At 51.6% G+C, this 14,835-nt stretch overlaps 4 protein-coding genes across 4 annotated transcripts; 2 read left to right on the top strand and 2 right to left on the bottom strand.

Annotated features, from left to right (window-relative positions):
- Positions 1-41: 41 nt before the first annotated feature.
- Positions 42-2,502, bottom strand: PtrM4_132080 (Spc97-Spc98 domain containing protein; the record flags this gene model as incomplete). Its single annotated transcript, XM_001941213.1, has 2 exons — positions 42-575; positions 640-2,502. 2 exons carry the CDS (start codon positions 2,500-2,502, stop codon positions 42-44), a joined length of 2,397 nt encoding a protein of 798 aa, XP_001941248.1.
- Positions 2,503-4,675: 2,173 nt separating this feature from the next.
- Positions 4,676-7,580, top strand: PtrM4_132070 (uncharacterized protein; the record flags this gene model as incomplete). The annotated part of the gene is made up of 2 exons (XM_001941212.1): positions 4,676-5,878; positions 5,937-7,580. 2 exons carry the CDS (start codon positions 4,676-4,678, stop codon positions 7,578-7,580), a joined length of 2,847 nt encoding a protein of 948 aa, XP_001941247.1.
- A 2,638-nt stretch (positions 7,581-10,218) lies between these two features.
- On the top strand, positions 10,219-12,085 carry PtrM4_132060 (LAP4, Aspartyl aminopeptidase; the record flags this gene model as incomplete). Its single annotated transcript, XM_001941211.2, has 2 exons — positions 10,219-11,281; positions 11,334-12,085. The coding sequence occupies 2 exons, from the start codon at positions 10,219-10,221 to the stop codon at positions 12,083-12,085; spliced, it is 1,815 nt and encodes a 604-aa protein (XP_001941246.1).
- Positions 12,086-12,466: 381 nt separating this feature from the next.
- On the bottom strand, positions 12,467-13,349 carry PtrM4_132050 (IPP-2 domain containing protein; the record flags this gene model as incomplete). The annotated part of the gene is made up of 3 exons (XM_001941210.2): positions 12,467-12,524; positions 12,578-13,238; positions 13,292-13,349. The coding sequence occupies 3 exons, from the start codon at positions 13,347-13,349 to the stop codon at positions 12,467-12,469; spliced, it is 777 nt and encodes a 258-aa protein (XP_001941245.1).
- Between the last annotated feature and the right edge of the window lie 1,486 nt (positions 13,350-14,835).

Genomic DNA, 14,835 nt, shown 5'->3' with positions numbered 1-14,835 from the left:
TACATTGCTCATTAACCTTATCTTCTTCAATTCCGAGGCCATTAACTCAGTCGATCCGCTAACTGCTCCCACATTGGCTCGGCACCAGCTCTTCCCACACTTCGCAGACCTGCTACGATAAAAGGGAGGAGTCTATCAACCTCCTGGTCAACCTGCTGTCCAGCACTGCCTTTGGTCTGGGCAAACAAGACGCCCAAGTCGAGCAGCTCAACGATAGCGTTGTATATTGGCTTCAAGTCTTTTGACAGTAAAGTTCGTTGATGCAGTATCTTTATATACTCCGCATGAATCTGTGCCATTTCATCGACATCTTCGGCCTTTTCCATAGCTGCACTCATGTCTCTTGTGGAAAGAAAGATGGCAGTCTCGGTAGTGTAAGATCGGAGCACATCAGAAAACCACATGAGCCGATGCAATAACCCGTAAAAGGCTAGCGGTTTGGGCTTTCGTGAGCGACGCATGCGGGCGCGCTGTAGTGCGTGCTTGACGCGGTATATCTGCATGAGAAAGGTACAAATCTCCTGGTATATGGGTACAGATGAGCGCTGAATAATGTTTTGAATGGACCATGGAACCTGGGACGCTCATTAGTATTACTGATATCGACATAGCAGGCAGGAATCGCTCTTTTGCACGTACCGCATAGTCAATGGACACGGCAGCCAAGTCTTTGACTGAGTTTCCTCGCGCTTTTGCCTTTGTAGCGCGAACGACAACCTTCTCAGCAGTTGCTACCGTGAGAATTGTGCCGAAAATACCGCGCGCAAGCTCCGTCAAGACGTAGCGATCGTTCCATCCTCTACGTCCAGACTCCATGCGCTCAATAATTGCAGTAGCAAAGTCCTCGAAAATTGCTCCATTCTTGCCCAGATATAGAGTCCCAAAGTTCTCCAGCACATGCACCAAGCCATCCGTTTCTAGGATATGTTGGCGAAGTACGGATGAAGCAAGTGAGTATTTGCTTGCAATCCACGTCTCAAACGCCGTCTGAAAGAGCTCTGGAAAAGGCGCTAGGGGAATCGTATCTGATATACCACATACTGTCTCGTGTTTCAGGGTTGGCTCGCGATCCGAGGCATGCGATTCTGTATCATAGATGCCCAACTCCTTTAGGAACACAACACTCTTGCCTGCGATGAATATTTTCTCTGCTACAGGTCGCAGAAAGGATGGAGATAGTGAGCGATTTCGACCACCAAGGCTGAGCACATAGCGATCGTGCCATAAAGAGGCTGCATCGCTATGTGTATCGTTCACGAAGAGAGGAAGGGTGTCATCGTCATGAGCCAGCTCCCCAGTCTCCATCCACCGTCGTATCGGTTTAAGAAATGTATCGAGGCACTCAAAGAAGACTTCTGATGTGTATCTGAAAAGTACATCATCTAACGTCATTTGCGCAAGAGTAATCTGTTCGAAGAGAGCCTCCAAAACATGTTGATCAAGCTCAACGCGCTTTCTTATTGAGTCGAGCGATAGAATAGGCGTGGACATGGCTCGGACGTCGTTACGCAGTTGCAGTAGGGAAACAGGCACGGAGTGCTCAGGCTTCAAGTACCGCTGCTGCTGCGAGGATAGAGAACGGTCAAATCGAAGCAGTCGTGCCCGCACGGCGGCCACGAACGTTTGATGGAGTGGTGATCGTGGTACAGACCGGCTTTTCGTCTCTTTTTGAAGTGCCCACTCGCGCAGACTATTCAATGCCTTGCCAGTTTCGACGAACTGAGATAGAAGATTTGTGATAGCGATAGAAGGGGCGCTGTCAATGATGTGGTTCGTGCTGAGCGTGGTGTTGTGGGCCCAGCTTTTCGTCCGATACAGGCTCGTCTGTAGACCGCCGAGCATAAACAGTGTCTCTCGTACAGCCTGAATCTCTGTAATGTGTACTTTGTTGTCTTTCTCTTCGGCTACCTTCCAGAACTTGACCTCTTCTAGCCCAGCTATAAGCGTTTCGTCTGTTGACAAAATACACGACTCGGGGTCATAGGCGTCATCTATATCGAAAGTAGCGGGGGCTGTGTGTGATTTTTTGTCATTCCTGTTAATTGGTTTTTCGTCGCTTGACGAGTCTCCGCCATAATCGATGTCCTTCCAGATCTCTTCATCGCTGTACGGATCTTCTTGTAGTATTTCCGCCCATGTCAGCGGCGGTGGCGGGCTGACTGGTCTGAGTAGCTCTAATGCTTCGACCTGAGTGTTCTCTAGAGGTCGGTCTGCGAGTTGAAGTAACAAGGATAATACATCTGGCTGATATTTGTAGCCCTCTAGCTTTCGCAAGCGTGCTTGCAGCGCATCGGCAAGGTCGTCCCGGTTCTTGACACGAAACTTCTCATCTAAGCCTGCAAACCTTGCCGTGATGTCGAATTGATTTGTCCGAGCATACTGGTGACCTCGAAGGTTGCGCGCTGCAATCTCTCTGGCGTGTTTGTAGGCTTGCGGGTCGCTTTTCAGTATGGACTTTATCAGCTCATCGGTCAGGCTGGATATCTTCGCGTTTTGAGCCATAACGACGCACTGAATTAATGGTGCTATACAGCCATTCCAGCCAAAGGTAGGCTGACCACAACGTATTGCCTAACTCTGCTTGTTGCGCTGTTGCTTGTCGCCCCACTTGGACCCAAACATCATTCCCCAAAGGGACTAGTGCATGTTTATGTAAGCGTGAGATTTGAAGCTCCCCACCACAACGCAACATGCAAGAAAGAGCGCCACCAGGAATACAGCAGCATGCGCCATCCAGCTGCGCCAACGGTAGTCGCAGTTCTTCTTGGTTTCCTATTCTTCATGGTTTTTTGGAGTCGAGCGCGCGGTGACGGCCACCATGAAGGGAACCCTCATCCAAACGATGTACCGCGGAAAGGCAAACAAAGCGAACAGGACACTCCTGGTGATGATGATGAAGATGACGCTCCAATACTGCACGAGCGGATCTAAGACTATTTCAATTGAACTCGCGGTTTTCGTCTGTTCTAGGCCTGGATCCTACTACCGCCCTTTTCTCGTCCCTAGCCGGCCGTCGATCTCCATTCTGAAGTGCCATTCGGACAGCTGAGCGATACTCTCCGTCGACCCAATTCTTCCATGAGGTGTCTTCAAGGAGAATTGCTGTGTCTTGTAGTGAATGTTCTAGAATTCGTGAGCTTAGCGCAAGTTTGGGGGCGGGTTGAGAGAGTGGCCGTCGCTGGTATAAACGAACCATGAATGAACGGCAGGCCCTTCAGCGTGTCTGGAACCCGCCCCGAAGCCCAGCTAATGTTCAACGATTTTCTTCGACATGGCTGCACGAGAATACATGCACAGTCATATCTTCGCTGCTATGTTGTGCACAATTTCAGATCGGGTATTTATCGTTTCGCCTGGCTACGACCGGAGCCACCGCCAAAAGAAGCGCGACCTATTGACCATACGCTTGGAGAGCAAATTTTGGAGGAAATGGCTGCATAAAGCAATGGGATTACGCTTTGGGCTCGCTGGAAGAAATTGATTTCTCGAGTACGTCTTGTGTGAATTCGCGAGGAGCGAAAGGATGGAATTCGAGATGTACGGTGAAAAATGGATCTTGTCGTGACTTATCAAACGGGTAGCAGGGAGCGCTGATGGTTAAGGGCAGATGAGAGTGCGCGATACTGTTTAGAAAGAGAGGAAGGACCTAGTATAGTCAATTGAGTGTACAGGGAATGAACTCTTACAAAGATGGTCATGTTCATTTATCTGCCATGTGTTGCTAGAAGCATGCCAATGATCGATCAGAGAGCCAAGGTCGTAATCCCTACAGAAACTGCCCAGCCAACACTCTCTGCAGCCTTATCTGTCCTTAACCAACAAGTCACCCAGGCCTAGAAGTTGTGCCGTCGCAACGGTCGTGATAGATAGGCAGACGATGTCGCCACATGTTGAACAGTTGCATCGAGGTATCGCGGAGGATTCGTACCGCCGGGGGCCCTAAGAATTTCGGCTTAAGTAAAGTAATAAATCTCCACTTGATTTTTGGGTCAAGATTGATTCTCATACTCACCTATAGACTGGGTATGAGTTTGAAGGCTTTGTGGTTTCAAAAGAACTCGTAGATAGGAACTGCAACGGGAAGGCTCAGAAAAATATGAAAAAAACCAGAACAATTTTTCCTAGCAGTTTCGACTAATCATTTCGTAGAGACGAGCATGGTTCGGGGTATGTGGAAGTGCTTGAGCGTGGGTTTAGGGAGGGAAGAACACACCAAACGAGAACTACGCGCAGACTGAGAATTGCGACCCAGGTATAGCGGAAAGCGTCACCAGGCAAGTATTTCTTCGAAAAGAAGTTGCAACCAGGGTGCATTTCTATCGGACAAACCTTGTAAGGAATGGGCAGCCACTGTGGTGGACGCCCAAAACGGAAGGTGGTGTGAATGCTACCTCTTGGCTGTCGAGAACTGACGGGCTGCTTCTGTATCTTTCTCTCTTGGAGGCTTGGAACCAACGAGAGGATTCTACGTGTGTCCACGGGTCTCTCTTGGCTGTCTAGCGTTGACAGAGCGTCCTCACTGACCACCTTGCTCATGTGACTTCCTAGCGTGCCAAGTCGCTGCTGCCCGTAAAAGAACTCCGTTCTCCCTCTCTCTTTCTTTCTCACACATCACTCCTCCACACTCTGCTCGATCATTGTTTCCAAACAATTTTCCAGCTTTCTCACCAACACGATGCCTTCCAGCACTCAGTCAACGCTCTCCTCCATGCCATCCACTCTTCCTTCCATCAGCACTCATCTTGCTCGTAAAGAGCGCGCTGCCACGCGTCTCTTGCCTGCTCATACCTATCATCCCGCTCCTGCAGCACCTTCAAATGCTAACTTGTCACTACCAGAACGAACAACACAGTCACTACATTTCTCAACATTGTCTTCCTTCCGCCCATCTTCGACACGGAAAGAGTGCACCGCCACGCGTTCTCTCTGTGCTGAAGTCTCACCACTCCCTCTTCCAGCCCGCCCAACTGGCAGATCTGTCCTCAGATCTGCTAAACGATCATTACTAACAGACCCCACAGATTCCTTGCCAGAAGGAACTACACAATCGCTACATTTGCCATCAGAGCAAAGCACACATTCTTTTTCTCGCTCGTCATCGACACGTAGTTCGACACGTAGCGAACGCGTCACCGCCACGACACGCTCGCAACCTACTCATGCGCCACGCCTAGGCGCCACAACTGTCTCTAAATCCTACACCCGGCCACCACCAAAGGCCAAACAGTCATTACCATCTAATACCACACAATCGTTCAAGACAACTACGTCAACACTGTCACTACAGTCAAGATCCCAATATACTACACAGTCGTTACAGGCAATACAGGAGGAGCCTAGCTCTGTTTCACCCGTTGACTCTGTGAAGGCCGCCTGGATAGAGATGCGTGCCGAGCGAGCGGCCCGCCAAGCCGCTGTAGTCCCCAACACTCGTTTTGCAACTCGCAGATATAGTCCTGTAGTCCCTTCGCGTGATACGACGACGGAGACTCGGCCTAGCGTAGTCTCCAAGTCATCTGTAGCCCCCAACACTCGTTTAGCAACCAGCAGGAATACTCCTGTAGTACATTCACTTGATACCACAACGGTCTCCATTCACGCGGAGAGGGCCAAGAAGGGGGAGGAGCGTCAGGCGGCTGGCCCCGCGTTCAAGTCGACCAACGAGCGGGTTGCTGCCAGGTCTATGGCAGTTGACTCTGCGACGAGGAAGGCTGAACGTATCGAGCGTGAGGCACGCATAGCCAAGCTTCGAGCTGAGCTAGTCGCCAGCCGTGAGGCCAGAACCGCCTCAACCAAGGATTCATCACGGTGGACACGCTCGTCCCGTGATCAGACAGTTTCTGCACGATCCCAAAGGACTCCTCCTAAGGTCCAGAAGGTGATCTAGATTGCTCCTGATATTCCTTTGCTGTGACATTTATTGATGACTTAATCAGGAAGAGACACGACCCGCAGCTCCGGCAGCGAGACGTGCACCTCAACCGACCAGCCTGAAGGAGGAAGAATCGACGGATCCGTTTGTCGACCGTACCAATTCGACTCGCCCAGGCAAGAAGATTGGCGGATATCACACGGCGAACCTAGAGTTCAAGGAGCGGCTTCGGGCTATTGCCTCAAGGCCATTACCTGCACCAAGGGCCACGTATATCCTATCGGATCGATCAACGGAGAGGAGCGGTACTTTCTCGTCGAGCCGACGTCCCAGCGAGACAAGGACATCTGGGCGTCCTACGACAGACACCTCCTCTCGTGCACCGGCTATGCCACAGGCCATGTCACAGGCCATCCGACTCCCATCGATTCTGAAGCCGAGTTACTCGGTACGATTCGAGACGGGATTGAAGGATAGGGCAAATCTCTTCGACGCTGAAAAGCGACAAGGGATGTACAAGGATCTGATGGCCGGCTGTCTGAAGATCACCAAGAATGCCGGAAAGCCTACGGCAAAAACGACGTACGTCAACCTCGCCCGGGGTTCAGCTACGTTCCCTCCAACCCGGGTACCGCATGGCTATGTCTGTCCGAAGATACAGCCACGTAAGACGGTACGATTTGCGGAGTCCTTGGAATCGGTACAGGAATCCGAGCGCGATCGCTCCAACGACAACCTCCTATACTACCCGTATGAGGAGGCTGGAGACAAACGACCAGTGTCTTGGATGACTGGAACGATGAACGCTCCAGAGCTACAAAGGCCACCACGTCTGACGATGTGGAAGAGCTTCACTCTGGACGACAAGGATGATACCGTCATCACCAAGTTCCGCAGTGGACCCCAGCGACAACGGGTATGCCAAGTACGAGGCTTCTACGCGAGACAAAAGGAAGAAATTGCAGAAGGTGGCACCAACTCAGCCTTGGTCACCGTCAAGCAACTCATCGAGGCCTTTTATGGGCTGAAGATGACCATGCGCGGCTCCACGGTCTGGAGCGGTGTTGTCATGGACGAGAACGATCCCATCGAATGTGCATTACCACCACATTCCTTTGGTACCATGACCGACCGCGACTACCCTGGGGTATGGAAGTTTTACAGCGAAGCATACCGCGTCGACAACGATAGGCCCGGCTACGCGAGGCATCAATGTTGGCTGGGAGGAAACTGCGTGAAGTTTTCGTTCGGACGCAAGTGTGTGTGCTCAGGGGCTTGGGTTCGAAAAGTAGGATTTCTGGGGGATCTCAAGGTGGTGAAGGGTCCCCGACCAAAGTTTGCCAGTGGCAGCGAAGTTATGGTGACCGAGTCACTACCGCCAGCTTACGGAGGAAACGGAATGACCGTTGCTTCGAACGCGAGTTCGGACGACGATTCGTTCATCACAGAGGCCCCGGGAATCACTTCTCCCCATCCCCGGCCATACGTCACTGCGAGAGGCCCACCCGAAAATACTGGCGAGGACGACGACAGGTCTATGTCATCGGCCAAGCCATATTTGAGAGGAAGGCGTATCGACACACCAGTTGGAGAGCCGCGGTCACCCATCCGAACTCCCTCACCCGTGGGCATCATGTCTGCGGCTGAAAGCGAGTGGTATAGGGCGATCGTCGCCAGGACTATGGCCCGTGCTCGTGGTGAATTGTGAAGATCATCGACAACTTCCACCTAATCCTCGCGGAAAGGGGTGGGGTCTAGCTTGAACACAAAACCGTCCACTGGACTTGAACCCGACATTAGGTTTGAATGTTACCCTCTAAAAACATCTCCCCGGATCTGTCACACCCGGATAACGCCTACACACACGAAATGTCAGCGACAAAAGATTCTGTCACCCTTCACAGGGCTGATCGGAAGATTCTAGCGACATCCATATCATCGGTACAAACACCAACAAGGTTGATTGTAATCCTCTAAAACATGTCCCCCTACACGGTTCAATGTTACCACTAAAACATCTCTTCGGGCGGGTGAAACTCAAGTAACCCCAACCCCTATCGGTCGGATGTGCCAACAAAGACATCTATAAAGTTTGGATGTAAACCTTCCAAAAACATACCTCCAGGCAGGTCAAACCTGAATCATCAACACCCACGCAAGCAGGATTATCAATGACGGTCTTTTACTTATTTTGGCGGGTAAGTCGAAGAGCATGTCGATATCCTGACATAAAACCTCTGTTGAATGTGCGACCAAAAACATCTCCCCAGGCAGGCTGGACCTGGAAAATCAACACCCATCCATGCGCGATAGCAGTGACGACCCTCCCTTGCTGTGGCGGCTAGTGGAGCAAGTTTTAGCTGTTATAACGACATAAAGCCTCGGTTGAATGTGCGACCAAAAACATCTCACCCCACACCCATCTTATCCCACACCATGATTCCCAGTGACATACGACTAATCTTCCCTCATCTTGGCGGAATGAGGTTAGAGGACGTCCTTCGATCTGAAATCAACGGTATCACAAAAAGTTGAACGTTATCCTGTAAAAACATCTCTCCGGCCAGGTTAAAGCCGGGTAACCAAAACCCACGCTAGGAGACTACGACGCGACAGCCACCCGAAATCACTCTTGGCGGAGATAGATTAGGGACCGGCCTAGCTGACATCTCATCGGTTGGACAAACGACCAAAAACGTCACCCAGTTTGCAGAGATCTGGGCAATCAATAACTCTTGCCCTACCACAGAATCAAGTCATTTCGAAGAATTGGAGGAGAAACAACGTTGTTGCCTATCACCCCGGGATGAATCGGAGTTGGAAAGGCGCTAGTACACTATCGGCACCTAGTCGGTAGATGGGAAAACGCCCCAAGACGAAGAGGAAAGGATGATAGCGGCTGTTGTTCGACAAATCGGAGACGGAAGAAGTTCATGGCGAGATCGGCAGCAGTTCGGAGCCCTACCAATGGTGGTCTGCCACGGTAACGGTGGAAGAAAGCAGTCGGTGTGCGTGGAGACAACTGAAGTCGAAGAGGAGAAGGATGGCGGTTTTTGGTTAGTTTGTTCGAAAGGTCACCTCAGTCAGTATTCGGTTCGACGATCCATGTCTCTGGACGACGAGACGTTTATCGGTTAAGGCGGCTTCATCAACAACGACTATACGACGACACGATTCTGCGGTAGTTTTTTAGCACCGGCGTGTGCTTTTCACGGATACAAAAGACAAAAAAAGATATAAAAGAGAAAGACAAAAAAATCTCCTTTGTTTGGTTTAGTTCACGTTGTTTTCTGGTTTTTGCGTAGTTATGCGTTTGGATTTTTGTGGTTTTAGTTTTGCGTTGCTTTCTAGTTTCTTTTTCTTTGGTTTTTCATATTTCCTTGGTTTGGATGCGATTGGATTTGAGGGGTTTGAGGTTGAGATAGGAACCCGTGGAGAGGAACTGCTAACATCTAGGGATAATGTTTCCCCTCCCCTGTCACTGCCCTTTCCTTTCCCCTTCCTGTCACTGCACATGCCCATTTCCTTACTCCCCCTCTTCTCAATCCATGCTCACTTTTACAGGTTTCGACGCGGGTAATGTGTTCGCATACGGACCGGTATCGCATACGGATCGGTATCGTATACGGACCGGTATCAATGATTCCAGTAAGTAGTCTTTATCTGGTAGATCCTACCAGCCCCTGACAAATTCGCAGGTTCATCTGGATTCAGACATTTGATGATTTTTATAAGTTTTCTCTAACGGTCCTTGGTGGTCAATTGTTAATACAAAAGGTTTGCAGATTCGAGCCGACGGCGAAGCCTCGCGCTTGTCGGCTCACCAATATGTCGGAAGGTGAGCTACCATCTCTTGCAACACCCAGCGATCTCCTTCGTCTTCCATCGGCCTCTCAAGCGGCGTTCTTGACCCCGTAGACACAAGAGCAGCCCGAAAAGTTTGCATGGATGGCAGGAGATGTGCTGGGTGGACAATGGCAGTCGTTGATACGAATTCATCACTTGGACCTCAAACATTTTCCTCAAAGTACTCATTAGTGATGTCGGCAAAAGAAGATGATTGGTCGGAATATTCCACGGAACTCGCGGTAGTTGTGCGTCAATGATCGTCGTGGAATCGATGTGGAGTTGCGGCGAGCAAGCCCGGAAGCGTTCCCGTTTCGGACAGAAGCTGCGCCTCATTTGTGGCGGTAGCTTAGCTGTACAACATGCACTAGACAACAAGCCTCAATCTACAACATCACGAGTTCCACTCTCCAACTCTGAACTACTCATCTTGTTAATCGTATTCTAAATTTCCCTTTCTCAAATCTCAACTACATCTCAGTGCACACGAAGTCGCAATCATGACCAAGAATCACCCTTCCCTCCGCAAGGCGGCTTCCAATACTGACCTCTACTCCGACCCGTCACCGCCCCGCCCCCTGCGACACTCGTACTCGACAACCCTGGGTCGCGCCCACACAACGGCGAATCTGGCACATCGTCCGCGATTGGACAGAGTTGTAGAGAGAGGATGGAGTAATCGACAAGGCGCGTTTAATCCGCGTAGCCGCCATAGCATCGGTGCATCCAATCTCATCGACCTCGACGACTACCCAGAGCCATCGAGGCAGCAGAACCCACCGCCAGTGCCACCCAAGATTCCAGAGCTACCTGCTTCTCAATCTACTGCGGAACTGCCTAGACCGACTCCTTCTCATGGTTGGATTCCCGTGTCGGCGCGCTCCAAGGAGGATCCCGCTCGTTATACAAAGCCCTTTACCGATTACATGACGAACAACCCTACCATCTTCCATGCTGTTGATGCTGTTGCGCAGGATCTCGCCAAGGATGGATACAAGAAGCTGTCTGAGCGGGATGCATGGGATCTCAAGGCTGGTGGCAAGTACTACGTGGAACGTAACGGTACATCGCTCATTGCCTTCGCCATCGGCGATAATTATAGATCTGGCAACGGAGCAGCAATCGTCGCTGGACACATTGACGCGCTTACAGCCAAATTGAAGCCCATCCCCAAACTGCGTACAAAGGCAGGCTATGTACAACTCGGTGTGGCGCCTTACGCCGGTGCCTTGAACAGCACCTGGTGGGACCGCGACTTGGGTATTGGTGGAAGAGTGCTTGTCAAGGAGAACGGAAAGATTGTAACCAAGCTCGTCAGACTGGACTGGCCGATTGCGAGGATCCCTACACTGGCGCCGCATTTCGGTGCTGCGGCTAGCGGCCCGTTTAACAAGGAGACGCAGATGGTACCGATTGTCGGTCTTGACAATAGCGATATGAGCAGTACCTCGACAGACGGCGAAGGCTGGAAAGCCAGTGTACTAGGTGGCGAAGGCGCTTTCACTGCAACCCAGCCCGAGAGACTCGTCAAAGCCATCTCCAAGGAACTAGGCATAACAGACTGTACGTCACCCTCCCCCTACATCCCCTCACGCCAACCCACTAACACCAACAGACTCCACAATCGTAAACTGGGAGCTAGAACTCTACGACACCCAACCCGCCTGCACCGGCGGCCTCGACCACGAATTCATCTTCGCCGGCCGCATCGACGACAAACTCTGTTCCTGGGCCGCCATCCAAGCCCTCCTCAACTCCACGCCCTCCCTCGCCACCTCCTCCCAAGTCCGCATCGTCGCCCTCTTCGACGACGAAGAAGTCGGTTCGCTCCTCCGACAAGGCGCTCACGGAAACTTCCTTCCAAGCACCATGCAGCGCATCGCCGAGCACTTTGCGCCCGCGGGTAGAAGCCAGGCCGCGCTTAGTCGCACGTATGCAAACTCCTTCCTCGTCTCCAGCGATGTCATTCACGCCGTGAATCCAAATTTCCTGGGCGCATACCTGGAAAACCATGCGCCGAGGCTTAATGTTGGACCGGCTGTGAGCGCGGATTCTAATGCACATATGACGACTGATGCTGTTTCTACGGCCATCCTGCAACGCTGCGTAGACCGCGATGTTGGTGCCAGATCGACGGATCCTAAGTTACAGGTCTTCCAGATTAGGAATGATAGTCGTAGTGGAGGTACGGTCGGACCCATGTTGAGTGCGGCGACGGGTATAAGGGCGATTGATTGTGGGATTCCGCAGTTGAGTATGCATTCTATCCGGGCGACGACGGGCAGTTTGGATCCAGGGCTGGGTGTTTTTACGTTCCAGAGCTTCTTGGAGAATTTTGAGGCCGTGGATGCGGAGTTCAGGGAATAGTGTTGTGAGAGCAGTATGGGTTTGGTTGTAGAATATATGAGTGCTTTTGGTGTCTGAATGATGGTGCACAACGCTTTCTGGAGACTTCAACTGATTATGTATACAGCCATATCAGAGCAACAATCATCTGACTCGTATCACAGTATCACAAGGAAGTCATGGTTTTGTTTCAGTTTCGTTGGATCAACTATGAAGAAAGGTACTCGCAATCATGAACATCATCCCTTCGTACCCCATGAACTCCATCGTAATGCCGCAAAATTCAATACGTGCAACGCCGCTGGGCGAGCTTCATAACATGTCCCGTCTCTCCTGACTCGGTATCAAAAATGGAAGATGCAAAGAAAACAAGGTCTCTACCTACACATGTCTGTTCGACAACTATTGGCCGTTGGGTCGCGATGGCATCTCCTCGTCTTCATCTTCATCCTCGGGATGCCTTGAGGCGGGTTAGCAAGGCAGATTCAATATCCATGAAAAAGACAAACTCACCCAAGCAGGTCCTTGACGTTCTTCATCTCGTAGTGCTTCTTGCGCAGCTCTTCAAATTTGCGGTGCTTCTCCACCTCTTCTTGTGTCGCATTTGGATGAAGCTCGCCGTGGTAACCCTCGTCGGCAGGGTCCATGCCCTCTTCAACCAACACACGCTTCTCGCTCTCGGGAGTTTGCGAGTGTCGCGCCTGTAGCTCTGGCTGTCCCAGGTCAAACTCTGGAATGTCTTCGATCTTAGGCTTCCTCTTCGGTTTATCTAGCTCGTCGACCTTGAGCTCCTGCGCGTTGAGCATCTCCACCTCCTCTTCATCCTCAGTGGGGTCGTATTGCTTGGCGTACGGGGTCTTTGGCTCATCAATCTTCATGGTGCTATCCCGATTCTGCTCGTTCAGGTAGAGGTTGGCCTCGTCCCACTTGAGCTGAGGGCTGTTCTCATCGGGGTCAGCACCTGACTGACGCCGCGACCCCATGCCCCGCGGGTTGGAAGACGACCGACGGTGGGCGCCCGCATTGCGCAATGTGTTCTCGAGCACAATCTCCTTCTCTGACATCTCGCGACCGAGCGGCGGTCGCTCCGAGATTGGACTTGTGGCCGGAGGGAAGTCGGCTGTCGGGGACGTCTGCGACGCTGCTCGGAACGAGTTTGAGTTCTTGAGGATACCTGCGCTTGTTAGCTGGACATGCGCCGGAGGAGCTGATAAGACTTGGTCGTACCCTTAGGTCGCTCAACATGCGACGTCGGCGAGTGCAGTTGGGGTGATGTGGCAGTCATGTTGTTGGTGTTGGTGGGGTGTAGAGGAGCAGATTTGGTCTCCTGTGGGCGTAGGAACGTGTTTGATCGCACGTGAAAGGTTGCAATGTGGGGTGACACGCGATGCTGACAAGGTGTTCGGATGGAAAGTAGGTGTTGTGGGAGACAGAAGGGAGGAGCAGATGCCTTTGTATGATTGTGCGCGGGTGATGGCGGTGACTTTGTGATGTGGCCGAGGAAAGCGCAGTCTGATCCCAGATGGTGGGGTGCGTTGTCCTGGTGAAGGCACGGAAGAATGACGTAGATGGGTAGGTACCTTTTCCCACCCCGCACGCGTTTGCATGCTGCAGGTGCGGCAAGGTTAATATTGAGGCTACCGCGGTTGTCATGTGCCGGTGGGCCGTGAAGGACTTGCACGTCAACTTGCGCGTCGACAATGTCTCCAGCCACCTCAAGGAGGGGGCTGGTGTCTACTACAAACGTCGCTGAGGGACAACACAAAGCGCATTGGTATGTTGAATAGTATTATCGATTTACTACCTGTCTAGATATTCCCATCTCAAACTCGCAATGCGCGGATAGGCTGCCAGCCATGGTAGCACTTAGCGTGGGCTGCTCAATGTGAGCTCCCGATGACACCAGCATCTCGATCTCCCGCGGACCTCATGTGACTTTACTATTAATCGCGTCGTGCGCGAGGAAACATGCAAAAGAGCGGTTGGTGAAGAGCGAGCAAGGCCTGTCAGCTGGCAAGTGTGATACTAAGTTCTATTCAATCATCAGCGGTAATTCCAGATTATACAGGCAGCTCGTCGCAATGGTTCACAATGGGCTTCAGACTTTGCCTTTTGAGCTTCATTCTCAACCAAGAAATCGCTTGTCGCGATAGTGTAGATCTGGCTGAGACTCAGACTACCAGAAGTGGTCCAGAGGACCTAGTCATCCCAAGCCAAAGAAAAAAAAATCTTACGCCACACAGCACACATACAAGAAAAAGAAACGTAGACGGCACGCAGCCTCAACGCGTCGGGCGCGTGACAAAATAATGTCCCTGCTTTCAGGTCATCACCGCATCATGGAAGCCACAAAAAAGCGGCCCTCGTGATGATGGTTTTAGAAGAGGATGGCTCGTTCTGGGCCAGGTATCGGATTGCCAGCTGAGTAGGGAGTGTCGAGCTGGCAAATGTTACGAGTCAAAGGCCGTTGGTGAAGAAGAGATGTGGTGCGGCGGCGCGGCGAAGGATATGCAGCTCGGTAGCTGACTAAGCGCGCATCCCTGCTGCGGAAGGCGCGCGCCTGAGGTGCAAGTGCCAACCTCTCAAACGTTTTCTCAATACGCACCACTATCCGCCATTGCACACGATACATCCCACCACGCCCGACGATCACATACAATCGGCCCTGTCATATCTTTTCACCATCATCATATTCCTGGACACGCCATAAACGCCCCATTCGCTATTACCAGACGACGACAGCCGCAAATTCCACCCCCGCATATCTTCGA

This window comes from Pyrenophora tritici-repentis, chromosome 7 (assembly GCF_003171515.1).
Source record: "Pyrenophora tritici-repentis strain M4 chromosome 7, whole genome shotgun sequence".
In the NCBI taxonomy this organism is placed as follows: Eukaryota; Fungi; Ascomycota; class Dothideomycetes; order Pleosporales; family Pleosporaceae; genus Pyrenophora; species Pyrenophora tritici-repentis.
This window is presented reverse-complemented; position numbering and strand designations above follow the sequence as displayed.